Genomic DNA, 27,207 nt, shown 5'->3' on the forward strand with positions numbered 1-27,207 from the left:
AACATAATAGAAAAATAGACTGGCAAGATCCAAGAAAAAGGACATTTTGCACTTTCTTTTCAATATATTCTCTAGTTTGAAATGGATTTTATATTTTATATTCTCCTATTTAAATTTAAAATACAGAAATGGGCTTAAGAGTATCGTAGTATATTGACCAGATTCCAGTGTTAATATTTCTGTAATATTTTTACTTTTTAATTTGCAAAACTTTCAGAATCTTGTAAAAATACTTTCTCTTTCTTCTCCCTCCAACTCCTCTAAGAGAATACGTCCTTAATTTGCCTGGTCAGCAAAACCATTAGAAAAAGCCAATGTGACCAGCTTCTCTCTATGTTTTACAAGAATTATGAAAATATCAAAAGGAATGTGCACAACTCTTAGTTCTGCATCACTTTTATTTTGTTTGAAGGCACTGTCTATGTTAAAATTCACTAAAGAATAATACTGAGTTCAAGCAGGTAGCATACAAACACTGTTTTGATATAATTTAAGATAGTGACTTTTAAAGTTTCCCAACAAAGTGATCAAAGTTATTTAGAGAGGAGTTTTAGTATTAATATTTCATAATATAACATCCATCACTTTGGGGCATCAAAATGTAAACTTTTTAAGAACTCAGCTATATTTCATAATCCTTTCACATCCTGGTTTAAAATCAAATTTTTCCTAAGACCAGACATGATTAATCACTTGCAGCTGTAAAGTTATATTAGTTTAGCCACAGCATATGTGTAATATAGTATGTATATATATATGCATCTATACATATATATGCATTAGATTTTTTTTTTAAAATTGCACATTAATTTCACAGAATGCCTAACAAATGGGCACCAAAGCATACGTCAGAAAATGGTAAAGACCTACAGTACCAAAGGATGTTTAATAATCGCAAGTGTTAAACCGTAAGTGAACTTGTACTGAAAACCAGATATCACTTCAAAATTATATGAAGGATTTAAAAATTTATTCAACAGTTCTTGAAGAATTGTGTTATTGTTATGAAATAAGACCGGTTTTATTTTGAAGATGTAGTTGTTCATACATTATATTATCTACCCTTATCCATATTCTTCAGAATATTCTATATACCCAGTTATAGAAAAATACACCAGGAGGTGATCAAACCACTTAAGCATGCTTTTGAAGGATGTTCTGTTCACTTTATGCTTTTTTTTTTTTATTTTCATTGCATCATTGCTAAAGGATACTATATTAACTGGCAGATTTTAGGGTAATTCTCATAAGGTTTAAAATATCCCTTTACGATTGTTCTCAACTACTTCCATTATATCTTATATTTCTACAAAATATTTGGGATGTCTACAACTAAGATTGTAACTTTACTTAAAAATGACTAAGGGTAAAATTTGCTGCTGGGATGTCAAAGAGATAAAAGGTGTTTATGGCAAACAAACTCAAATATACACAGCACCACACTATCTGTGGCAGCAACACATAGAAATGAGTTAGTATTCTTTGTCAACACTATTACAGAACACTCTATGGATAAACAATCCTTATTATATACTGCTTTCCATTCTTCATGGGAGCAGAAGTCAGTCTTTGGTTCCTAAAGAGTTGAATAACTGTCACAAACAAAACAGTTTAGGAGATCTTGGTCAGTATTCTTTGCATTGACATAGAAAATAAATGATTCAGTCCTTTTCCTTAGTATTAACTAGGGATGTAAAAAAAAAAATAGGAAAAGATAATACTTAGAAGTGAGATAGCATTAGGTAGCTTAACATTACAAGCAAACAGAAAATAAGAAGATATGTTTTTTGTTCTAAGCTAAGGAGAGAGGCTAGTTACTCGTACATTTAACACCACAAAAATAGAGAAACAGACAGGACCGATCCTTACTGGGACTGTGCAACCTCAATCTCATTCAAAGTCATAGACTTGAGGATACTTAGTGCATCATAAAAGCATTCAGCACTCTACCAGAATAGGCCCTTAAATAGCTATATTGATATATTATGGGTGGAATTTTAAAAAGCACTTGGGACTGGCCTATTTTCAGTTCCACTTATGCCTTTGTAAGTGGAACAATTTGGCCCACACTGTGCTTCTGAAAATCCCACACTGCAAGCATTAGAACTATGTTTTATTATTTTCTTAAAAATCTAGCTTTAATATTCTTCCAATGAAGACACATTTTTGGCTCTTCTGATTTTGGAGGAATAAAAGTGCTGTTTACTAGGATTTGAAAAAAAAAAGAAAAAAAAAAAAAGAACAATACCAAAATACTGTATGCACCCAGACACATTGTTTTAGGCATTAAAATCCCTGACATTGACACTAGTGGCACACGTAGAAACAGTTAGAGTTTGTGTAGATCATAATACGCAACAACCGCAAGATTTTCCATAATACACATGCAATACGTATATAAATATGATTTAGATGGCAGGCAGGGTATCATATAGTTTTGCTGGCAATAAATAAAATTAAAAGCTTTCTTTCGAGCAAGTTCATATATGAAATTGATTCTTCTATATAGATACGCAGGAGGCCTAGAGCTCAAAACTAGTATAACAGTTTACAGTCATAGCTGGCCAACAATTAATATTTCCTTCATTTCACATAAGGTATAACCTTTTTTTAAGCATACTTACATTTTACACTTGTTCTTTCATGCTAATAAAAACATTCCTATAGAATTCAAATGAGAACACCCTCAAATACATACTGAAGCATACTGAGCAATTTAAAAGCAATGTACACACATTAATTTACATCACATATTTACAAAACATATTTTAAAAAGGAACAAAAGCATTCATTTAAATATGGGGGGGTGGGAAGGGAGCGATTTAGTATAAAATAAAATCTTGGAAGAAGGATCCGTCTCTACTTCCAGTGAAGCTAGAAGTCTGTTTTCTGCAATTTATTTAGTTGTGTGGTTATTATAGAGAATATGAAGGAAGAAGGCTTGAACAGTTGTCTCATGCTGTAAACATCTGAGTGGTAGCTGCTGGCTTTTCTTTCAGAACAAAATGCATGGTGCATACAATAATTTTATTTCTCATCCCAAATATGCATCATACCATCCAATGGTCAAAATCCCTAATTCTAAGCTGCTGTTTGTTGTGAGGGTTTTTTTGTTGTTCTTGTTTTTGTTTCGTTTTGTTTTACAGTGTCTATACTGTCTATTAGTATCTTCCAGTGTTAAAAGTTTGCTCCAGTAGTGTTGCTTTGTCATTCCATTTCCATCAATAGTCTCTAACAGGAGCAAGTTCTGGTATGAGATTAACAGTTATATTTTTATACAATCTACTGACAAGTATTTTAGGAGTATATATTAAATTGTTCAACCCATCAATATACTGACGTTCTCTGGAATACCTCAGAAGTTTATATCTGTAGAGGGAGTTGGAAGAAGAAAACATGAGAAAGATTTGCAAGAAACCATTCCACTGATGTTAGGCATGACACTGTAACAGTTAGTTCATTTTGAAATGGTACATTCTTTAAACCCTGAAAGTACCTCTCAGTCATTTGAAATTACTAAATTACTTACCTTAACTTTAAAAGCCAGCCACTTTCACCAGTTTTTTTAATACAATTACATCGTATGTTCATGTACCTAAGTTCATCTTAAGACTAGATAACAAGTTGGGCAATTTATATATATTCTTCTTGTGGACCCAAATTAAAATAATTTTTAAAGAATATTCAATTTCTTCCTCTTTTTTTTTTTTCCTATAAAAACTCACTATAGAGATAAGAGAAGATTCAGGTGCTTTTGCAGTGTATCACCACACATGCAAAATGTCTGATCTTCTCTTCATTTCATCCTTGAGACAACTGCATTTGCAAACATCCAAATTGGAGGTGATTAAAAAGCAGTTTTCCCTCACGGATTACTAATATATATATTAGCTTCATATCACTTATTTACTCTTGTCTACAGTACACATCGATTTTCTGCTTTATTCTTAACTGTTAAATAATGATGCTCCCAGAAAAAGAGATACACATTTATAGAACAATTGAACAGTATTTCTAGTTACTTGAAAACTACACAACTTACAAAAACCCTCTATTTTGTTCTTCACATTACATTACAACACTAGCTCATCTGCTGCATTCTGGTTGCTATTCTACTCTAGGGCAGTGAAAGTGTTTTGCATTTTTGTAGCAAAAGAAAGGCACCATAAAATAAAAAATTCAGCTCAATATAATTAGGAAACAAGAAGACCTGTTATCTCAGAAAACAATGAAATATGATGGAAGAACCAATCCTTGAGAAGTTCTAAAGTTTGTTTTCACACTGGAGTCATTTTCCCCAGCTGTACTGCTTCCTTTTGCAGAATATTTAATTTAACAGACTAGTGGAGCCCTCCCAGTGCTAATGCCCAAGCTATTAAAGAATGGTAACTTTCTTCACCAGAGACCAAAGAGAATGACGATAATATCTTTTGACATACAAACTCTATCACTTTCATGGTTAAAAAAAAATAATAATAATAAAAAGTATGTTTAAGAAAATACAGAGTTTAGCCCTAAAGAGGGAGTAACAGAAGCACTAACTGCTCGTTTTATGTGCAGAAGATATATATATGTGAAAAATCTTTACTTCTTTAGCTGTAGTGTTTGATTAGTTTTCAGTTTTTCTTACCGTCCTAAAAACTGGACTTCACCTCTGTGATGATGAGGAATGGATTTGTACTTCCCTAAATCTCCCTCTGGTCTTGTTACGTTGTATCCAGCATAATGAACCCTACAGTAAAATAAACAAACATTTTTATAAAGAATATCATAAAATTATAGAATCACTTAGGTTGGAAAAGACGTCCAAGATCATCAAGCCCAACTGTTAAAAGATGTTTTTATAAGTTACAACAAAAATGAAAATTACATAGTAGATCTCTTAAAGCTAAGTCTTTGCATTTACTGACATTATCTCCATTAAAAACAAAAACAAAACTTCTAGCCTAATAACTAATAAAGCAGACAAAACCAATATCCTGCTTTATTGCACAACAGGATGAAAAAAAAAAATGAAAATACCAAGGAAAACAGAAAAACATACAAACTCCTACTTTAAAACCTCTCTCTTTATTTTTGAACTCATGCAGACACCCGTTCTAAGAACTCCACTGGAATGTTTTACAATTGTTTACTGTGTGCAGTTAGTAATACAACAAACAGTGCTGTCTGTTATCCAATTCATGACTACCAATATAGCTACAAATTAAACTATCACTCAGACACTGCTCCTGTGATATTAAAGATTAAATAAATACATGCTTGCCCTACAAACTGTAAAATGTTATTCTGTAATGCTAACAGCAACAGAAATATAAATTAAAATCAAAAAGCAACATACAGAGGGCTAGAAGAATGAGACTAAATATGCTTAATACTGTTATCTCTTTTTATATCTGCTATGTTTTAAGAGACCTCCCTCTTAAAAGACTGTTAACTGTCCCCAGGCCAAAAGAGGTGAAGGAAGAACGAATGTCGTACTTACTCTTTTACACAGTATTTTCTGATATTCCTAAACTGAATTCTTTAGAAATGACAAAAATTTTTCATTTAAAACAAACAAAAAAAACCACCTAATTGCTCTCAAATGGTGGATATAAGAGAACAATAAGAAAGACATAATAAGCATCGAACACTCACCTGTTCCAAAGATCATCGTCTTCTCCACCCCATCCCCAAAAGGCATTAGGAAATCCATTGATCTTCTTGAATTGCTCCACTGTCAGTCCACTTACCCCACCAAAGAACTCATTGTATGGAAGACTGAAAAATAAGACAAATTTTGTCTTATTATCTGGACTTACGTAAGTAGCCCTCTCTTTGAGCAATACCTTTCAATAAAACAAGAACTCTAAATTAAGGACAGATGTGGAACGTATCCATTAAGGGAAACTGGTTCACAGATAACAGGCATTAAGTAATACAAATGGAAGTTGAATAAAATATTTGCAGTAGTGTTTGATTTGCATGAAAGGTATTCTTAGACTGTAGCTCATGTTAGTATCATCACACGAAACATGTCTACCACATATTTCAGATGGCTGATTTAGACTCAAAGCTGAAAGAACTGTGAAGCAAAGCCTTCAAACTGCTGTACTTTGACACTATTCAACTGGAAAAATCCCTCTTTATCCATTTGTAAAAAAAAAAAAATCAACAATCAGTAATGCATCAATTTATTTATATATATTTTTAATACATCTAAAATCCTGAAAATTTTGACAGCTAATTGGTTGCCAACCTGAAGTACAAACACACAGCTGTGCTTTCAATGCATTGCTTTTGATCTGTCCAACTGAGCAGGTTGTCAAGTTGGCTGACTTCCTGCCATAAATTTTAAGGATGGCAAATACAGTTTTCTGTGAAGTGATTAAGACAGTGTCATATGATAGCATTCACAGAGTACTAAAAAATCATTAATGTAAAATCACAGAAGGCAAAGAGGTAACAAAACTGTAGGATGCTTTGCATTTATCAAGTTTCAGTAAAGATTGAAAGCAAGATATGAAATGGTCTAGCAGTAAGAAAATCTTTTGTTTAAGAAGCAATACAAAACAGATTTATGTTGTACGTTTATGAGAAAATTAAGACTTTTTTCCTGTGGTGTTTTGTTGCAGATTATCTATTTGTCTTTGTTAACAGCCACCACAAAGTCTTATGTAACCAAAAAAACTTTCTAATATGACAAGGTAAGGTTTTTTTCCCTTGGCTCACATAGTGTTTTTGTTTGTTTGTTTGTTTTTTAATATCAACCTCACCGCAACGAGTACAATACTGAAAATTATAAATAATATCTTTACTATGACAACATATCAAATGTAACCAGTAAACTTAAATCCTTTTTTTTTTTTTTTAATAATCACAAATGATTATTTTTCATTTATACAAATAGCGTGGTAAGAGGCTGTTTTATTTGTTTCATCTGCTGGATATACTGTCAGAAAATTATACACTATTCAAGAATGTTTCCGGGTCCTTAAGAAACAATGTGGATAAAGTTAATTACTTACATGTACATGTATTTGTCCAGCTTTGCTGCAAAATGACGTGGCATTTCTCCACACCCATAATAATTACGGTCATTTTCAGGTAAGTGATCTACATCATGAAATATAATGCAGTCCCAGACAACATCCTTCATAGCCTCCTTGAAGCCAACATTAAAGAGCATTGCACGATTAAAAGGTTGTGTACCTGTCTTCAAACAGAAAACAAAAAAGAAATTATAAGAGTCAAGAAGAAAGAGACATAATTTCAATACTATGAGAAATACATCATCTTCCACACTAAAAAAGTATTGACAAAGATGTCTGTTATTCCTCTAGTTAAACAGAGTAATAGTTCTGGCTAACACCAACTACATTAATTCTTATTTTGTGATTTAAAAGTCTACACAACCTTCTACCTTGCACAAAACTTAACAGCACTAGTAACTTACAGCACTAGATCAATACAGCATATTACCAGTTAAAGAAATACTGATAAAAACTAAAAAGAAATATTAAGTTTTGTTTCTTAAAACAGTTGACTCTTTAGTCAAGCTGTAATCGTTGTTTTCTTAACATTTACATATATACATTAATTGACAACCTTATATTAGAACTTCCAATTTCTTAGAAACTTTTATGAAGTTAAATTCAAGTTATTTTTATTTCTAGCACAATTTAAATCTCCACATTTCAATTTTGAACTAACAAGACAGTATAATTTACAAGACCTTTTGATACAGCAAATGCATTTTAAATGACTTTTTCATGACAATTTAGTGGATCTTTTTATTTGTTTTCTGCTATGTTTCACTTTGTCACCTGAAAATATCACATAAGATAAACCATGAAAACTAAGTCCAGCAATTTCTTTGGGAGGCTATTTATCTACTACAGCCAACAACAGTGCAAATTCCTCTATTAATCTGAACTATTTTGTTCCTTCACTGTGACTTGCAAACACTTCTAGTTGGCTGTTTTTGTGGTATTTTTTCATTTTTTTTTCTTTCTTTTTTTTTTTCCCCTACATAATCATTCCTCTCTGTTTATGAAGAGTCTCTTAGTCTCTAGCTGGTACTAGCTGGTAATTTTTTAGGATCAACACCACCACTATATTTCACATATATTAACTGGAAAGCATAGACTTTAAAGTTATTGTCTTTGATTGGATTCCAGTGAGCACGTACTGTAAAATAGCTTTCTCTAAACAACCATTCCCAATTCTTATCCTTAAAATGTGTATTTCTTGTTGTTGTTTTACCTTGAAAACTTACAAAGACAACAGATTCAAAGAGGCCATGTTATCGCCCATAAAATACCAGACTGTATTTGAAAAAAGGCCATAGGCTAATCCTGGGAATGGAGCTGACCTTTCCTTTTTCACTCAAAGGATTAGAACGGCAGTGAAACAATTTTTAAATTCTGGATTTATCCAAATCTTAGTAAGCATATCAAATCCCCCTTAGTAAGGAATCCCAAAGAGTCACTTTTCAGATAAGTGTTGTTACCTGTTCAACAACATAGAAGGCAAATTCCAGCCGCTGCTTCTGCAACATAGGTATCAGATGCCGGAAAAAAATTGGAAGATGCTCATGGCGATTCCGAAAAGGAATGAGGATTGCCACCTTCAAAAAATTATTTATAGTAAGCTATTATATTAACATTTTTAAATTGTAATGTTTTAATACAAATTAAGTCTTCCATGGCTTACACAAGCTTTTTAATTTTTACTTTAAAATTGTCTCAGTGTTCTACAATATGTCATTTCCACTAAGAAAGCAGGTTGGAATTTTGCTCAAGCAGTTAAAAAAAGAAGAAAAAGTTCTTATGTAAAAGTTAAATATGATTTTCCTTCTGTGATCATTTGCTTCTAATTACATTTTAAGCAATACAAACATTGGAAAAGTTTATATCTACAAGGAAATCCATTTCATGTTTTTCTACAAGCTCTAGTGTCTTCTTGAGCACAGCACAATAGATACACTGTAGTATACTACATGTTATATAAAACTGTAGCGGTAAAAGGTTGAGTGCGTACAATGGTAAACTATTGTTGAATACAAACAGGAAAAAAAAAAGCAAAGAAACATCTCACCTTCCATCGTGGCTTACAGTCTTTTGGTTTCCAGTGTCCTCCTGGTTTAATGTCTAAGTCTTTTGAAAATAGCTGCTGAATTTCATCAAAACTAATTTCACTCATATTGACATCAATAAGGCCTCCTAAATAGAGGAAAAATTTATATTTATTAATTTCAATTAAGACAATAGATCTAACTTTAAAAGGTATATCACAGGCAAATAGAATCAGGAAATTTGATTTACATTACAATATAGATAAAAGGAAAAAAAAATCATGGAGTCCTCTTAATGTTCAGCTTTTACACCTTTGCTACACTCTAAATCCAGCAATTTAAATTCTAGAAATTTATTTCATATGCAGACTTCACCCATTAATTCACCATTGACTGTATCAGACCAATTTATAGCAAATGGACAGACTTGAAAACTACCATTGACAGAACTGATTAGCCCAACAGGGAAAGTATTTGCAAATGGATACTGATCAGAGAAGAATTCAGCAAGATATTAAATACAGACTACAATATGGTAGCAAAAAAATCAGGTTAGTACTTATTACAAGAAAATACTAGATCATCAAATAAAGATTTTACAGTAACTATCTGACAGACACCATAAAACATTCTTTATTTTTTGTCTTTAAACTCAAGTCTTTGGTAAAGGTTGAAATTTTAAAGACAATGAAAGAAATTCCTACCATTTTCTTCCCTGTAACCACATGCAAGAGATCTTTTTGTGTCCAGAATGAAAGCATTTTGTAATTGCTTGACGTTGTGACACTGAATTGACTAGCTACCTAGACCTTTTTGAAAGACTGAAATTTTTGGAGAATACCAGAAATAACTGTTTGTTTGTTATGTGGCAAGGTTTTCGTAGTGGCAGGGGATGCAGGGGGGACCTCTGTGAGCTGAGCCCAGCAGCTGCCCAGTGTCAGATCAGAGCCAGCTCCAGCTGGCTCCAAAGGGACCCGCTGCTGGCCAGAGCCAGGCCAGGGAGAGACGCTGGTTGGGCTTCTAGGAGAGCAGATTAAAGAAAGGGGAAAAAAACAAAACACACAACAGTGCAACTGCACAACAGAGGCTGGGAGAAAGGGGTGAGAAAAAGTAGAAACGGCCCTGCAGATGCCGAAGTCAGTGCAGAAGGGCAGGAGGTGCTCCAGGCACCGCAACATAAGTTCCCCTGTGGCCTGTGGAGAGGCCCCTGGTGGAGCAGGCTGTCCCCCTGCAGCCCATGGGTCCCACACGGAGCAGATCTCCACGCTGCAGCCCGTGGAGGAGCCCCCGGTGGAGCAGGTGGATGTGGCCTGGAGGAGGCTGCGGCCCATGGAGAGCCCCCGCAGGAGCAGGCCCCGGGCCGGAGCTGCAGCCCGTGGAGAGGAGCCCAGGCAGGAGCAGGGGGTCTGGGGGGAGCTGCCGCTCGTGGGGGACCTGTGTTGGAGCAGGTTGCTCCTGGGGGATGGACCCCATGGTACGGAGCCATGTGGGAGCAGTTCTTGAAGAGCTGCTGCCTGTGGGAAGCTCCCTCAGGATCAGTTTGGGAAGGACGGCATCCTGTGGGAGGGACCCCGTGGGAGTGACTGTGAAGGAGCAGCAGAGACAAAGTGTTATGGACTGACTGCAGCCCCCATTTCCCATATTTTCTCTCCCTGTCCTTTTGAGGAGGGTGAGTGAGAGAGCAGCATGGTAGAACTTAGCTAGCTGTCAGTGTGAAATCACCACAAAAAGCAGAAGATACTGCAAGAGCCATTTTAGTTTTTGATATGATAACACAGAACTGAAAAAATAAATAAATAAATAAAAACAGAAAGGATAGAAAGGAAAAAGGAATCAAGAACAGCACAATAAGGAAATCTTTTAAAAGCAGATCTAAAACAATTTTTTTTTTTTAAAGGAAAAAGGCAAGCTGGCAGTTCCTGAAAATAACTGTGTGGATTCATACAATCATCTGGGTTGGAAAATACCTGCAAGATCATCAAGTTCACCCATCAACCTGACCTACTGAGTACTATCACTAAACCACATCCCTTAGGACCACGTCCACACATCTCTTGAATACCTCCTGGGATGGAGACTCCACCACTTCCCCGGACAGTCCATTTCAATGGTTGACCACCTCCTCTATGAAGAAATTCTTCCTAATATCGAACCCTAAACCTCCCCTGGTGCAACTTGAGACCATTTCCTTGCATCATATCACCTGTCACCTGAGAAAAGAGACCCCTCTTTGCACCCTCCTTGCTGCAACTTCCTTTCAGGTAGTTGGAGAGAGCGATGGGGTCTCCCCTCAGCCTCCTCTTCTCCAGACTAAATAACCCCAATTCCCTCAGTCACTCTTCATAATTCTTGTTTTCTAGTCCCTTCACCTGCTTGATAGCTCTTCTCTGCACACACTGGAGCAACTCAACATACTTCTTGTAGTGAGGGGCCCAAAACTGAACACACTATCCAAGGCATGTTCTCACCAGTGCCACGAACAAGGGGACAATCACTTCCTCGTGGCCAGGCTATTTCTGATGCAGGCCAGGATGCCACTGGTCTTCCTGGCTCGCTGGGCACACTGTCAGCTCATGTTCAGTCAGCAGCCCCCCAGGTCCTTTGCTGTTGGGAAACTCTCCAGCCACTCCTTCCCAAGCCTATACCACTCCTCTCCTTCCCTGCCTGTGTCTCCTGTAGAGCCTGTAACCATCTATCCCTGCACTCCAGGCATGCAGGTCATCTCACCATGTCTCACTGAGGCCAATGATATCACAGCCCTGAGATTTAACCAGAACTTCCAGTTCCCCTTGTTTATTTCCCATGCTGACTGAGTTCATGTAGAGGCACTTAAGTTGGGACCCTAATGAAAGTGTTTTATTGGATGACATGGTTGCAATTCCTTTGTACTGTTCTTCAGGTGCTCTTCAGCCGACCTCTGATCCTCTGGGTATAAAAATACTGCAGAACAAGCTAAACCTACAGTCTACAAAAAAAAAAAAAAAAAAAAAACCACCTAGATAATCATTATGGTTGTAACTGACACTCTTCAATAACCTGAAAAAGAAATCATACAAGAAGTAGAAACACGAGCAAGTAACAAAGGACCGATACACAGAATATAAACATGTACAAATTAAATTTAAAAAAAAAAACTAAATCAATTTCAATTACCAAGAGACAGAGAAGCATCAAGAACCATGCAATTGATTTAAAGAATCTAACAGAAAAAATAAAGATAAATAAATATCAATTGTTACACCACAAAAGGAATCAAACAATACACAAAATACACAATGTGAAGTACTAAGATGTGAAGTACTAAGATCTTAGTCTTAGACGTGACTAGATGCTTACAAATATTTAAATGTAAAAAAAAAAAAGTAGGAGCCAGGGCCAGGACCAGTTAAACAATATTTAGATATGGCAGACACTCTTAATTTGATGGAAGATGATGAAATTCCCTCCAGATTGCTTAAAAAATAGTAAACTATAGTAGATCCTGAAACATTGGTACTATCAAAGTACGCAGGAAAGGGGTGAATAGGTATCTGTAGTTTTTCACTGCCGTTGGTAGGGCAGGCAGAAGAAGGAAGTATCTGCATTTAATATTCACTACTTCCATTACTGTCAAGCTACAATAAAAAACAGATTTATTTATAAAACCTAAAAAGAAATAAAACGAGAAAGCAAAGGAAGCAGAAACCATTTTGAAGAACAGAAGCAGAAAACAAAAATAATTTCAACAAATTACAGATACATATTGTAACCAACAGAGTGAAATTAAATGTATACATGTATATATGGATTGTTACTTTAGGAGAAATGAAATATGCACACACAAAACAGGAAATACTTGACTACACTACAGTATGCATAAAGAGATTTTGATGGTTTATAATGGATTGCATATTAATATGAGACAATAAACTGTAATGCAGTTGCACAAAAATGGCAAACCTCATTCTGGAATACATTAACAGCTGTTGTATGAAAGACAGAGAAGGTAATTACTGGTTTGTGTTGTTTCCTTAGTCCTACCAGGGCTTTAGCTGGGTATGATATTTCAAAAGGAAATCAAATTAGAGAAAGTCTATGCTACAAAATCAAGAATGACAAGAGTTTTAAAACTACACACTCTAGAAAGGCTGAAAGAATTGGTTTATCTACCAATGAGAAGACAGACAAAAACTTTGTCTTTTCCAAAACACAGTATTTTGTTGTACAGATGGCAACCAACTCTTTTCCAAGCATCAAGGAGAAGCACAAGGAGAAATCCAACTTTTTTTTTTTTTTTGGGGGGGGGGGTAGGTAGAATGAGTCAGAGGGGAGTAAATGCTGGTTGAATATTAGGAAAAGCTCAACCATTCACTTGATGGAACGCTAGAAACTATAAGTTCTGGAGAACTTCCACTGAAGATTATTTTTTAAATACTAATAGATTTTTCTAATATTTATTATAACCGTTAAGGTACATTTAATCCCAGGGTACTGAAGTGATCATATTAAAGATCTGTATATTTCTTATAGCTCACTAAGAGCCACTTCTACTTGCAGTGATTTTTGCAAACTAGTATAAAGTTGAGATGACCTTAACATAAGAGTTTTATTTCGTATAACTGAAACAACTCATCTGCATTCCATTTACATATCAAGCCAGTATTCAAATTATGCTGGTTCTGAATTACGGAACACATGAAAAATTCTTTCATACTGCTTTTATCTTGAAGTAGAGGTATCTTGTTGCAGTTATGAAGCAGCATAGCAGTGCTCAACCCGTGCATGGTAACCTTAAAGACTGAGTCATACAGAAGCCACTAGCTGCTCATATTTTAAGAGCACAGGTACTTGGGACAAAATATGATTTTACCGTACTCATTCCAGGATACAAATTTTGCAAATTGAATTTAGTCGTGTGAAGAAATATAGTTGACTTCTGTAACAACCACAGACTACTGAGTAGGTCAAAATATATGTGATTCAAGAAGCTCTTTTCTTCAACCATCTCAGGACCATTTGCAACATTTCATTGTATTACATAATCTTGAAAGGAGTTCTATTTATAAATACACAGATACATATTAAAAAGGGATGCATGAAAACCAAAGGGTGGGATATATATCTCCTTGCTGAATGGTAACTTATCCAGTGAATTACTTTCTATTAAAAGTATGATTTTTCATTAAATTCAGCACAACTCAGTAAGTACAAATGAAGAGATCACCATCAAAAATGATGGAAAAGTGAGCAGTAATAAGAACACCCAAAAGCAAATTCTGGTAGAATTACATACAGCCAATGACGTTGATAGGAAGGATGCCAAAGTAGAATGCAAGTCCCTATTCTGGCAATTCCAAATACACTTCAGTGCAAACACATTTGCATTAGTGATTTAAGATTATGTGATAAAATGAGACTCATCAACACCTGACTTGCCTTATCCCTCCACTTCTGGACAGTAAACTAACACTCAAGAGGAACAGTTTAGCAGAAGCCAGTACAATTTTGAATTAACTAATTTGGCAGAATTCATCTGCCAGAGTCCTTGAAAGTGTCCCTAGAAATACTAATTTATACGCATTTTTCAACTGGTACAATCACCATCCTCTTTCTTTGGTTACTCAGTTGATATTGTCAGAACTTTTTATTTGATTCCCAAAGTTGAGTAACTAAAATACTTACTGTTGAAATAATTTAGTTTTGTTACATACTTTTATTATTTTAAGTAATTACATTTTGTTTTAAGTACAATCCAATTTACCAGATAAACATTAAGGTCAATTTAAAACTTACTCATGTAAGGCAGCTTCTCTGGACAAGCCTGGTAAGGAGAGTAAGTGAAGTTTTCTGGAAGATACATTGTTGTTTGAGCGACACAGTCACTAGAATTGTTTCCTTCAGGATAATCTTAAAAAGAAGAATTTATTTTTGTAAAAACCTACGTTATCCACTGATTTTGTAACATATCATCAGGCAGGTGACAATGCTGACTTTGTAAGTAGCCAATTCCAGGCAGCATGATTAAATAACTTTTTACCACATTAACAGTAATTCAATTAAGGTATCGTTGTTACAGCTATGACATTTTTCCTACTAAAGTGAACTGAAATACAGTAACTCTTTGGTCTTCTCTCCAGTTACTGAAAAGTAGTGCTTGGGTCTAGGCTTTCATGATCAAGCTATGCCTTTAAGGTTTGTTTTCTGCAGGTTTCCCCCCTGCACCCCAAAAAGCTCTTCTGAAATGAAATTAAAGAAGAAATATTCTTACCTGTTCCGTTCAATGTAGTGTTTTTGTTAGTGTACAATCTGATCATGTGTCCTATTGTTTTTACATTTTCTCTCAACATGATACCACGAGCTTGCACCATAAAGAGATACGTGTTTGCTGATAAAACAAAAAGCAATTTTGAATTTGAATTAAAATAAGGTATTTCCAAATTATTCTAACATCCATTTATAACATGTTCAGTATTTACTACTCAGTCTGAATTCATGGCTAGTGAACATTAATACTCCAAGATTCACAAAGAGTGAAATGTAACAGCAACAAAATGAGAATACAATAAACTCAGTCACAGGTCTATATAAAAAATAAAATTATAAAAAGTCAATATAAACTTTATATGATGCCTTCATTTCTCTTTAGCTTACCAAAAGCAACTACCAGTGCAGGGAATCAACTGAATTTACCAATAAAAAAGTGTTCATGTGGAGACGCTTATCCATCCATCTCTCATACATGCATAAATATATACATCAGAGAAATACTGGATAGAAAAAACAAATATTCAGAAATTCTTTAGTCCCAGAGAACTGTCCCCCTTTTACTCACTAGTTAACATAACTTTCAATCAAAATGCGCTGCTATTTATTCACCCCCCAACAGCTGTTTCAGTATACAACTGCTACAAATCACTGCCAATCTTAAAGTATTAATGCTTGATAATTATATGTGAAATATTTATTACAGGCATCAAGCGTGAGTAAATCAACATTCTGACTAACTATGATACTCATAGCAACATTATGAAATATTCCTCTGTCTTAGCCCTTTATTCAAAGCTCCAAATCTGATCTCAATACAACTCTCAGTCCTAAACAGAGAGAAAGTTGGAAGACTTCCTAACACTACAGAATAGCAGGTTTACAGAGACATAACATTAACTCCCATTTATCAGGTGTAGTGTGTTGACCTTGGCTGGCAGGTAAGCCCCCACCAGCGGCTCGCTCACTATCCCTCAGTGGGATGGGGAAAAAAAAAATGGAAGGACAAAAGCAAGGAAGGTGTGGAACAAAACCTCATGGGCTAAGATTAAGATAGTTTAATAAACTGAAGAGATTAAAAAAAAAAAAAAAGTGATGCAAAAACAGTAACTCACCAATGTCCTGTCAGCAACCACTACTTTGGGGGGAGGGGGGGGGACACGACACAATTTTGTTTGCTGAGCATAGCACTGTATAGTATGGGATCTCTCTTTGGTCACTATGGGTTCTCTGTCCCAGCTACATTTCCTCCCAACTTCTTACCCACCCCAAACTTAATTGGCTGGGGGTAGGACAGCATGGGAATCAGAAAAGGCCTAGATGCTGTACAAATGCTGTTCAGCAACAGCTAAAACACACTGGTGTTCAGCAACATTGTTTTGGTCACAAATCCAAAAGATAGCACCATATGAGCTGCTAGGAAACAAATTAACTCCACCCAAGCTGGACCCGGAACATCAGGATACATCTAACTTTGTTCTTTGCACAATTTTAACCTGAATTAGAGTACGACCTGACCCACATCAGGGTGTATTTCTGCTATTAAGACACAAACACTTCTAGACAAAACATTTTTTGTTGCAAGTAGGAAACGGTTCACTTAAATATATTTTGGGCAACAGGAAAAAAAAAAATATATATATATATATATAAGCTAGATCTACACCTCTGAAAGATACAAGAATAGACAACTCAACAACTCAACAACTTCAAGAGTTCTTGACATTCAAACTTTTGGTGAGTTCTGCCTTCAGAAGTGTCCATTCCCAGAATTATTCCCCAAAGTCAAACTCGTGTTTTTCTCCACAGCAGTTACTGTGCAACCTTATACCTCTTTATACAATGAAACACAGATTATGATTTTACAAGAGAAAAAGTATTTTCATACACCTATGACCACTGTCTGAACATAAGCAGCATGGCAACGTAGCATTAACTGTGACACCCATTTACTAAGCCGTGACAAAATGAAGAGCCTTTTTATAGGTGTATATTAGCCTCGGTATTGTTTGTCCCCGGAGTTCTATGCTTAGACCTTTTCAGACAGCCCATAAGTCATTTCACTAGCTTCTTCTTGTTCCTTTTTTCATTAGCAACACTACAAGTCTCTACCTTCAAGCTTCCTAAGAATGATATTACCTTTCCTAACAGGAATGTTTGGTGCTTTTCCTTCTACTTACATGTTCATTAGCCTTAGGATTTTTTTTTTCTGGCTGCTACCAAACCTATTGACTGCATGCACTTCAGCTGTTATACAGATGGATGTCACTTATTATACACACAGTGACAGAAATTATTGACACCGTGTAGTCAGCAAGCATATTCTCCAGCATTGCTCCTGTTTGAAAGGAAATATTTACTCCAGAAGTCACTGGAAGGAATATTTTCCTAACAGACTACTGCTGTAGTTTTAGGAACCTGACACAGTACTAAGGACAGAACTAAGACTAAGACCTTGAAAGAAGTCCACAGAAAAGTCAAGAGGGCCATAATAACTGCCCTCAATTCCTATAGAAACTTTATTCTAGACCAGATGAGAAGGCAGGCATAAACCTTGATAGAACAGATTTTCTGCAAAATCACCTACAGCTCCCCTTTTTGAAAGCTGCTTTTTGAAGGAAAATTTGCTGCTTCTGAGGAAAAGGAGATAAATGAGAACAAACACATCAGACCTTTGTGACAGACAAAGCTAGAAAAGACATTTCTCTAAAAAATAGGCATCACAAAAAGATAAGAATCCAAAAAATGACCAGACAAAGCCTGCTGCCACCTTGGCCTAAGCTGCACTTGCTAATCAGAAGATCTAACCTTGCCATGTTTGAATCAAGCTATTCTTGGAGTCCGTGCCAATTGAACACCTCATCTTCCTGGCTGATCTGTTTGCCAAACCACCATAAACTTGTACCCAAATATATAAACACAATGCAGTATCTTCCTTTCTATGCACTTACTCTACACCTTTTGTAGCAGCTACCTGGGACTCTACCACAAATAATAAAGATAACACTACTTGAAAGATAATACTCCAGCAGTTGTGCTTTATACCAGAGAATTCCTTGCAACAAATCTGGGCAGGGCCCATAGTTTCCACTATCAAATTTATGATCACACTTAGTCTTCCACAACTGTAACCTCTCTCTCACATCCTCATGTGACAGGAGGTTCTTCTATTGAAAAATGAAGTTGTGTGTCAGCGTACCTTTCATAATTCAGTCCTCCTGAATGGCATAGCTGGTCTGCAGTAGACAGCAACACCTTATCTTAGCATAATATCCCAGCTGTCTCTCTTTTATGCTAATCTATTCATAGATGCACTGGAGCACAGAGCAGGGAAAAGAAAACTTACACAGTATCCAGCCTCATAACTGATAAAGCACTGCACCTTGCCACTGCCTGACCGACTTTATATTCTTTTGCTGTTCAATAGCTGCTCAAGTGATAGCAGATGCTTGAGTTGCCAATTAATTACTTTAGAAGCTAAGAGCATCATGTGAAATCAAAGATACTAACTTAGTCATAAAAATAAATCTGATCTATTAGCACAGGTTTGTCAGCAAAGACCTGCGTAAAAGAGCATAGCTTACGTGTCAGATCACCCAGCTGTGACAGCAAAGCATTCCAGATAAACTACAACAGCAAGAAATGTCAGAGAAAAATAAGTCTTTCCTGCAAGAATGTTAAGGGAACAAGACCGAGAGCAGAATACCGAGGACTACAGTTTGAGAACTTCCACGGCAATCCTCTTCAATTGCCAGTAGTACTTGAATATGGGTTATCTCCCTGAGCTTGGCACAGGCTTCCAGAAACACTGCCTTTGCTGTCATGAAGATTTCCTTCTGCTATTATCTTGCTGCATTTGTACCAATCACCACGCCTGTTACAATGAAATACAATGCACAAAACGGGAAGTAAAATTTTCAGTTTTAATCAAACAAAACACTTCACAATGTAACCACTCACAACTAGTTTTCTTCGTATTCTCCTTATTTCACTGCACATGGTCCATAGTAAACAAGAAACAGCACTCCTAACTCAAGAAATGTATAGAATCCAGGCTGTCACATAATGTACAAGGTAAGCAGAAGTGCAGTGCCCATACAGGATACCTTGGAACAAATACTGTACAAAATGCTCCACCTAATCCAACTGCAGTCTGAGCATGAACTCATACCTAGTTCAGATAAAGATTTCACTGACAATTGATCCAGATCTACATCAGTGATCAGCGATGCACCTCCACAGGTCAGTCATCAAAAGTTCTGGACAAATGACTGACATTCTGAAGAACAGTCGGATGAAGATAGAGCTGTGATTATTTCAACAAGACAGTCAGAAAAGCATTAATGAGACCACAAACTATGACTTTCGAGATACCAAAGAAGAAAAGATGAACAGATTTGGAGATTACACATTTCATTTTGAAATCATAAACTTGATCATAAATTGATCATTCATTTAAAATAATAAAAAAGCCTTATTTCAAGTACAATTCCAAAAGTTAACACTCAATACTTAAAATACAATAAGATCATGTTCTTCTCATGATACAAGATGATCAGAGCAACCCCAGCAACGTTATACCCTGATCTTCAGAAAAAAAAAAAAAATACTGATAAGCTCAGATGGGTATACTTTATACAGAATCCAGAAACACTGCAAAAATTAAAATGTTATAAACACTGCTTTATGAAAACAGATCTTGCCAAATGACCATTTCCTGCAAAGTTACACATCTGCTAGTCAACACCTGTTTTCATAGGGCTTCCAAAAAGCACACTCAACACACTGCAAAAAAAATGAGATGGATTCAAACTGGTTAACAGAAAGATCTCAACTAGTAACGGTAAATGGGAAATCATTTCATGGCAACATTTCTAGAACAAGTCTCATGTGGATCTCTTCTCATCTCAAGGTTCACATTAAATTCTAAATACTAATCTAAATATATAGTAAGGAGAATTCAACTTAAGATGGCTTCTAAAACATCACAGTCAAGAATTTAGGTTCTAGGATTATTTTTTACAACTACAAAGTAGAGACTTTAAAGCAGATTTAATAAATAACTTTGCAGTAAAGGAGGATAACCAAAGTAAGCTAAGACTGTTGGAAACTAGTTCCTGTTCACAAACTGAAATCTACAGAGCATAGGTAAATTCTATAGAAGTGTTCAACTTAGACTAAATGCTTCATAAGATTTTATTTATTGTTACAAGTTTGTTGCTACATGTGTTTTTAAAGCACACGAAACAATCAGAAAAATGCAAAAATGTGTATACCTTGAAACCAATTTTTGACTTATTGCTGAATCTTTAAAACCAATTTTGCATTATTTGTATCACAGAATCACAGAATAAATCCAAACTTATTTCATGGGTATGGGGAGAACTGCTTTTGAGTCTGTGTATGTATACCTCCTTGTAGGGAAAACGTATTAGAAAGGTGCAGATCACCTCAATCTGTCAGAAATATGAACAACTACAGATGTTTCTGGATGTTAACAGGGATCATTCATATGGTGCAGATGAACAAGTCTGCATCAGCTACAACAGAGGGGCTTCAAAATTGTTTTTAGTGGCAGTGTTTTTTTAATACTCTAGACAATGTCTGTATACTCACTGCCATGAAGAATATGCCCGATGGATGAGTCCTCTGGCTGTGAGGGACTGAATAGCTGTCAGTTTAACCGCTTATTAGAGCCAGTAAGAGGAAATCTCATTGGTCAAGTTGCCACTTATGGGTGAAGAACAAACAATAATTAAGCTTTCTCTAGCAATATTTTAAGTGTGACACCTGATACAATCTTCAACATAACTTCTAACACTTCTAACATATTTGCTATAGAGCTGGACTTGATGATCCTCGTGGTTCCCTTCCAACTCAGGATACTTTGTTCTGTTGTTGTTCTACTCTCCAATCTGATACTATTAGTCGATTATACAGCACGTCAAAAATAATTCAATAGCTAATTCTGAAATAATTTCTTCCAAATGAAACCTTTGATAACAGATGAACCTACATAAAGCCAAAAATAGCTTCCAAACAATCAGGTTTGTAGCACAGACATTTTCCTGCAGAAACTACGAAGAAAAGGGATAGACAAGTTTCACTCACTCAAGAAACTTGTAAGAGACCCATGAGAAGGATTTCCTAGAAAGCAGTAAAAGGAGCCAGCAGCAAAGAAAAGGAAATCTGAACATCTACCACATCCTGCAACACCCATCATCCGTTTATCAGATGACGCTTTCACACAGCATAAACAGAGAAGACAAAGGATTTATTCTGTTTTAAACACACTAGCTGTATTATTCCTGTTTCAGTGCAGCCCTTGAGCTGTATTAAACTTATTGCCTTGAAGACACATGCTCTATTAAAAAAAAAAAGTCAGAATCATCTGTGCATGATTGTAGCAAACACAGTCAACAGCATGCTGCCCTGTATTAGAAACAACAGCATAGCCCCGAGTTCAAGAGCAGCAATTCTCCTCTATTTGGCTACTTGTGAAGCCATATTTAGGCATTCCAGCTACTTTGGGGATTCCAGTAAAAGAAAGACATTAACATACCAGAGTAAGCCCAGAGGAAAGCATGTGATATACAAGTAGAAACTGAAAGAAATGGGTTTGTTCAGTCGTGAGTAGAAATGGCTATGGGGAGGGTGAATTTTTTGGTGTCTTCAGCTCTGTAGTGGAAACGCATACAGAAGATGAAACTGAACACTTCTTGAAGCTACACAGAGCAAAGAGACAAAGCAATGAACACAAGATACAAGATGGGAAATTCCAGTTACGTGTTACAATTTTCTCTGAGTTGTCAAACACTGGAACAAGTTGCTCAGAGGTAGTGCAGAATCTCCATTCCTAGAGATATGCAAAACTCAACTGGACATGGTCCTGAGCAACCCGATATAATAGGATCTGCTTTCAGCAGGAGGCTGGATCAGATCACTTCCAGAGGTCCCTGCCGATGTAAATTGTTCCATGATCAAACAGAAAGCCTTTGGAAACATCAAAAAAAAAACCCCACAGATGCCAGGAAAAAGAACATTAGCACAGAGACTGTGCCCATATCTATGGGCTGTGCACCTGGAAGCACTGGCTACCAAATATCTTGCAGAAAGCGTTTTCAGCTCTTTCCTCCATTTCTGCTTAAGTTCAAAAAGGAGTGATATCATATTTTCTACTAGAAAAATGATTTCCTAATACAGAATAGAAGAAAAAATTTGATATCAAATGTATCAATTTGTGAGCTGAAACTGATGGAGATGTTTCAAAGTTCCACCTAGCCAACACGGCTGCCCCTTGGTTAAGATTGCCAGAGAAGGAGTAAGGTTTCAGTAAGATAAGCAGAAGACCAAGAAAGAGAAAACAGTAGCTGTTTTTTCATCCTCAGTCTCATTCTACTGTTCAGGATTTCTGGTTACTGATGCCAAAACCAGACTGCATCTTCCCTGATCCCTGCACTGCTTCCTAACTAGTCCTCAGAAGCACTACTGCGTGCACTTGGCCAAGCAAGACTGCAGTTCACTACAATATTGAGAGCTGTAAGGTGCTGGTAAAAGTCCCCTGCTGGAGTCAGATGGAAAAAAACAACCCAGTAACAAGAGATTGTTTTCTGAAACCAATTATATTGTCCAGTGTGATTTCAGTTATGATGCTGATAGAAATGTTGAAAAGCATAGTAAGAAAAAAAAAATCTCTGGGAATTCTCAGATTGCCTTGGCAGTGAAATAAGATCAGTAAATGCTCTCTCTTAATGCTCTCACCATGGCCTTCCAACATTGTCCAATTCTCCTCATCTTTGGGGACATTCCATGGTGTAAATGTGAAGCTAAATGCGTTTTGAATAACTGTCAGCACCACACATTGACTATTCAAGATGCTTTTATCGGTACCAGTATCTGCAGCACTGAATAAGAATTGATTGCTGCCAAAGATTCCTGCTCTCAGCTAGGTTCCTCAGACTACTTGCAATATGTAGAGATAATTGGAACTTCCAAGGAAGTTTCAGAATCACATGCCATCTTCATTAATTAATTCAAAATCAGTGACTTCAGCTTGTATCTTCTATTTCAAGTACTGGAGAAGGAGCACCAGATGAAACACTGTCAGAAAAACGGTCCTTCCGGAGAAGCAATGCTTCCTTCCATCAGATACATGAGACTAACACACAGACATCTCAATTACACATTAAAAGGAAATTTTTAACTTTTAAACATATTTTTTCTACCATTTCATTTTGCTATCTAATGCTTTTTTTTTTTTTTAACATTCATTTGGAAAAAGTAGTTTTCTTCTCTAATCAGCACTCACAGATCAATCTGCTTTAGTGTTCAAGCTCCTCTGATTACCAAAACGAGAGGTGGTGCTGAGATAAGGTTGCAGCCATCTCTACCCCACCCCATCTTCTGTTCTTGGGGAAGAGGAGAAGGAAGGTGCAGGAACAACATAGCACATGAATTCTTCTCAACCATGTAAGCCCTGTATTGTATTATGTGGAATATTATATGTCTTAGTCTCAAAACCAACACTGCATCTGAAAACCTGAACTTTGAATGCTTTTCCTCTCCCCATAGTCTGAAATATACAGGATAATAAACATTTCTATTTCCCAAAGAACTAATGTTCTGCGAACCTTCTACAAAAAAAAAAAAATGTGATATACATATAATTACTGTGCAAATATTTACAATTTAAAATAATTAAAAACATTAAAATAAGCAGTTGAGATTTTTCCCTCTAAAGAAATTAGCAGTATTTCAAATTCACAAAACCTGCAGTTTCATTACAAAACGCAGCAATACTATCTTCTAATGAGCATGAAGGACAGAGACAATGTGCTAGCCTCTTTGAAAACTCTCCTAGTGCTAAGGACTTTCTTCCGCAGACATCTTCTCCCTTTGAAAAGCCACGAACTGCATGCTAGGAGGGAATTCCACTCCAGCAGCCCAGTAAGAATTCAAATTTTCACTCAGTTTTGTCATTTCAGGAAGCCATTCTGCTCCATAACCCACTTATACTTCTCCCACTTTCCAACACACTGCTGACCCACACAATTCCCCTCCAAGGATATTGCCAGGATGGCTGTTGGTTTTATTTTAAGACAGTATTTGATGTTGTTTCCCTCTATTGTGCAATTTCAAGGAGCAAATTCCGGGGAAATCATCACATCTGCAAACTGACACGCTTAGATTACCAGCGTAAGATTTTCCTGTTGCCCTTTCCTGTACCATTTTATACATCCACTACCCCAGTAAGAACAGCTCAGGACAGCAGCATTCTGAACTGTATTTGAGAAGTATCAGAGACAAAATGTTGTAGGGTTTTTATTTGTTTAAGCTGGATGAGTTCACAACTGCATACACGGGGCAGCACACCATTGAACAGTAGCTGGAAAGAGCTGTAATCTCACAAACGCATCTAACTACTGAAGATTTTTGTATTGTAAAACTACAGCTTGTAAGGGCTGACCACTGTATATACATCTCAGAGAGCAAGAGAGACCTTTTTAAGTGAGTATGTTGTATTTTGTTTTTAAATGTTGACCAGGCCCAAGTAACTGACCCCAAGAATTCCGTTGGTGCGTTCTGTTGATTTCATTTCACTGCTGGTACAAAGAAAACTAAACAAACATCTAATACGATAGCAAGATGAAGTCAGTTAAGAGAGTCTTGTTATTAGAGGCTCTGATTCTGAACAAGGTACTGTACAAATGCTGCTAAGACAATATCCAGTGAAGAAGAAATATTAAAATGATTCTGCAGTAAAACGCCAGCTACACCTATTATGTGTTAATAGTTTTATTACAAAAATGTGGAAATGGCACTTTGCTTTCTAAATCATACGCCAAGTGCTTGTATTTACAGTCTATTACGATATTACGCAAGTGTCTCAGAGAACTGATACGTCTAAATGGACCCTGGCAGCATCATTCCATCACAGGAATGAATTAGGTAAGTATGGGTAAAGTAGCTGCACCCTGAAGTGGTTTACAAGCTACACAGATTATGAACATGAGGAAGCTAAACAGCAGTCAGCAGGAAAAACTACTGCAGGGATTCAGCCACCTAATTAGTGTGGACATTTCGTTACAATGACTGCAGAGAGGAGTTTTAAGCACTGAGGAAATACAGTGAGATAGATATACAGATACTTTGGGAGTCAGACGTGCAGGAGAAAGTGTCAACATTCCCTGGGAAAAAGGGGAAACACAGCCTAGCCAACAGACACACAACGCAGTGAAACATGGAGCACCACACAGAATACTTGAGATAATCTCAGGGCTAACACTAACTTGTTCTGAAAGGATCATTCAGAGAGAAAAAGCCCGATGCCCTCCCAGAAACAACATAAGAGTGACCTAAGAAAACAGCACATTGACTAGTGCTTTGTGATGTGTGTTTTTTTTTCAAATCTGACCCAGACTTCCAGTTATTTTATGTAGCATTTCTTACACAGCTCGTCTCCCCACTGCAGCAGTGCTTTCAGAAGCGGAAGCTAAGCAACTGTAAAGCCTGTGAAGAGAGATCCCACTGACAGACGAAAATGACAAGTATTCTAATTGATTCCCAATTTCCATTCACGTGTGCTTTATTATGAACGCAGTCACTCATGACTTAAAAGACGCATTCACGCGGCTCCAGCAGGCAATTCCGCAGCTCTTCCCTGGCTTCTGCCATTAATTCCTAACACGGTGAAACGGCGAGCAGCTTTTTTTTTTACGCCTCAATTTTCCGGCCGGGGGGAGGGCAAGAGCAGCACCAACCTACCTCTCGCCGGCAGCTGAATCTTCTAGAGCGTTGGAAACCGACAGAACAAAGATGCAAGGTTAACACCGGCCGGCAGCGCCGCGCTGGCCGCTCGCAGCCTTCCCCCGCCCCGGAGCCCCCCTCAGCGGCCGCAGGGGGCCGCGCTTCGCCCCGAGGGCCGCGGGGTGGGCACGGGAGGGACGGGGGAGGCGGCCGTGGATGCCCGGGGGTGCCCAGGGGCTGCTGAGGGGCTGCTGAGGGACCGCGGACCACCCCCCCCCCCCCGCCCCTCGCCTCGTCCCCTCAGAGGGGACCAGCCCCGCGGACTCACCTATGCCGGGGGCCACATAGATGAAGTAGAGGCAGGAGGAGGAGAAGGAGAAGAAGAAGATGAAGGCGAGCATGGAGCGATTGGAGACGCGCAGCGCCTTGCGGAGCACGGGCATCCTCCCTCCGTGGGGCAGAGCCGGCCGCCCCCTTCGCGATGCCGGCGGCGCCTCGCAGGGGCTCGGGCGAGGACGGGGGCGGGGGGGGCTCCGCGCTCCCCCTCCCTGCCGCCGCCTCCCCGCCAGCGGGGGCCGGTGCCCAGCGCCCGGTCCGGAGGAGAAGGAAGAGGAGGAGGAGGAGGAGGAAGGGCAGCGGCCCTTTGCGGCCGGCCCGGCCGCCCCCGCCTTGGCGCTGCGCCTCCGCTGCCGAGCAGGTGGCGGCCGGAGCCGCCCACCCCCCCCCACACACACACACCCCCCGGCCCTAGCGCTGCCAAGGGGCTCCTCGGGGGCCGCTCACGCCGCCGGGCGCCGCGGCCGCCCGCCGTCCCCTCACGGGCAGCGGCGGCAGCATCCCCGCCGCGGGCGGGCACCGCACCGCCTCCGCGCCCCGCCCCGCCGAGACGCGGCCACTGCGGCGGTTGGAGCGTGCGCGAGCCCCGGCGCGGCGGCGGCGGCGGCAGCAGACTGCAGAGCTGCGGCGGCGGGAAGCGCGCGCCCGCCCGCCCGCCCCGCGCTCCAGCGGAGGGGGGCCGGGAGGGCGCCGGCGGTGCCGCCGCGATGCTGCTGCTGCCGCTGCCGCCGCTGCCGCCGCTGCTTGCTGCGGCCCAATGGGAAGGCAGGGAGATGCTAAACCCGCCCTCCCCATTGGCTGGGGAGAGAGCGGGGCGCGGGGCG

At 38.1% G+C, this 27,207-nt stretch overlaps 1 protein-coding gene across 4 annotated transcripts in view; it reads right to left on the minus strand.

Moving 5' to 3' along the window:
- Positions 1-26,918, minus strand: part of B4GALT6 (beta-1,4-galactosyltransferase 6) — a 28,259-nt gene extending 1,341 nt beyond the window's left edge. Inside the window, exons 1-9 of one of the 4 annotated variants that reach the window (XM_066992896.1) lie at positions 26,376-26,918; positions 15,306-15,422; positions 14,831-14,944; positions 9,082-9,206; positions 8,495-8,611; positions 7,011-7,198; positions 5,641-5,763; positions 4,631-4,732; positions 2,216-3,369 (exon numbers count right to left, since the gene is read on the minus strand). In XM_066992896.1, the coding sequence (XP_066848997.1) occupies positions 3,222-3,369; positions 4,631-4,732; positions 5,641-5,763; positions 7,011-7,198; positions 8,495-8,611; positions 9,082-9,206; positions 14,831-14,944; positions 15,306-15,422; positions 26,376-26,490 (1,149 nt within the window). In that variant the 5' untranslated portion in view covers positions 26,491-26,918 and the 3' untranslated portion in view covers positions 2,216-3,221. Of the gene's footprint in view, positions 1-2,215; positions 3,370-4,630; positions 4,733-5,640; positions 5,764-7,010; positions 7,199-8,494; positions 8,612-9,081; positions 9,207-14,830; positions 14,945-15,305; positions 15,423-19,007; positions 20,866-20,917; positions 22,250-26,375 lie in introns of those variants that run through there. The other 3 variants (XM_066992897.1, XM_013183579.3, XM_013183581.3) reach the window with 3 other exon arrangements.
- Positions 26,919-27,207: the final 289 nt, after the last annotated feature.

This window comes from Anser cygnoides, chromosome 2, assembly GCF_040182565.1.
Source record: "Anser cygnoides isolate HZ-2024a breed goose chromosome 2, Taihu_goose_T2T_genome, whole genome shotgun sequence".
In the NCBI taxonomy this organism is placed as follows: domain Eukaryota; kingdom Metazoa; phylum Chordata; class Aves; order Anseriformes; family Anatidae; genus Anser; species Anser cygnoides.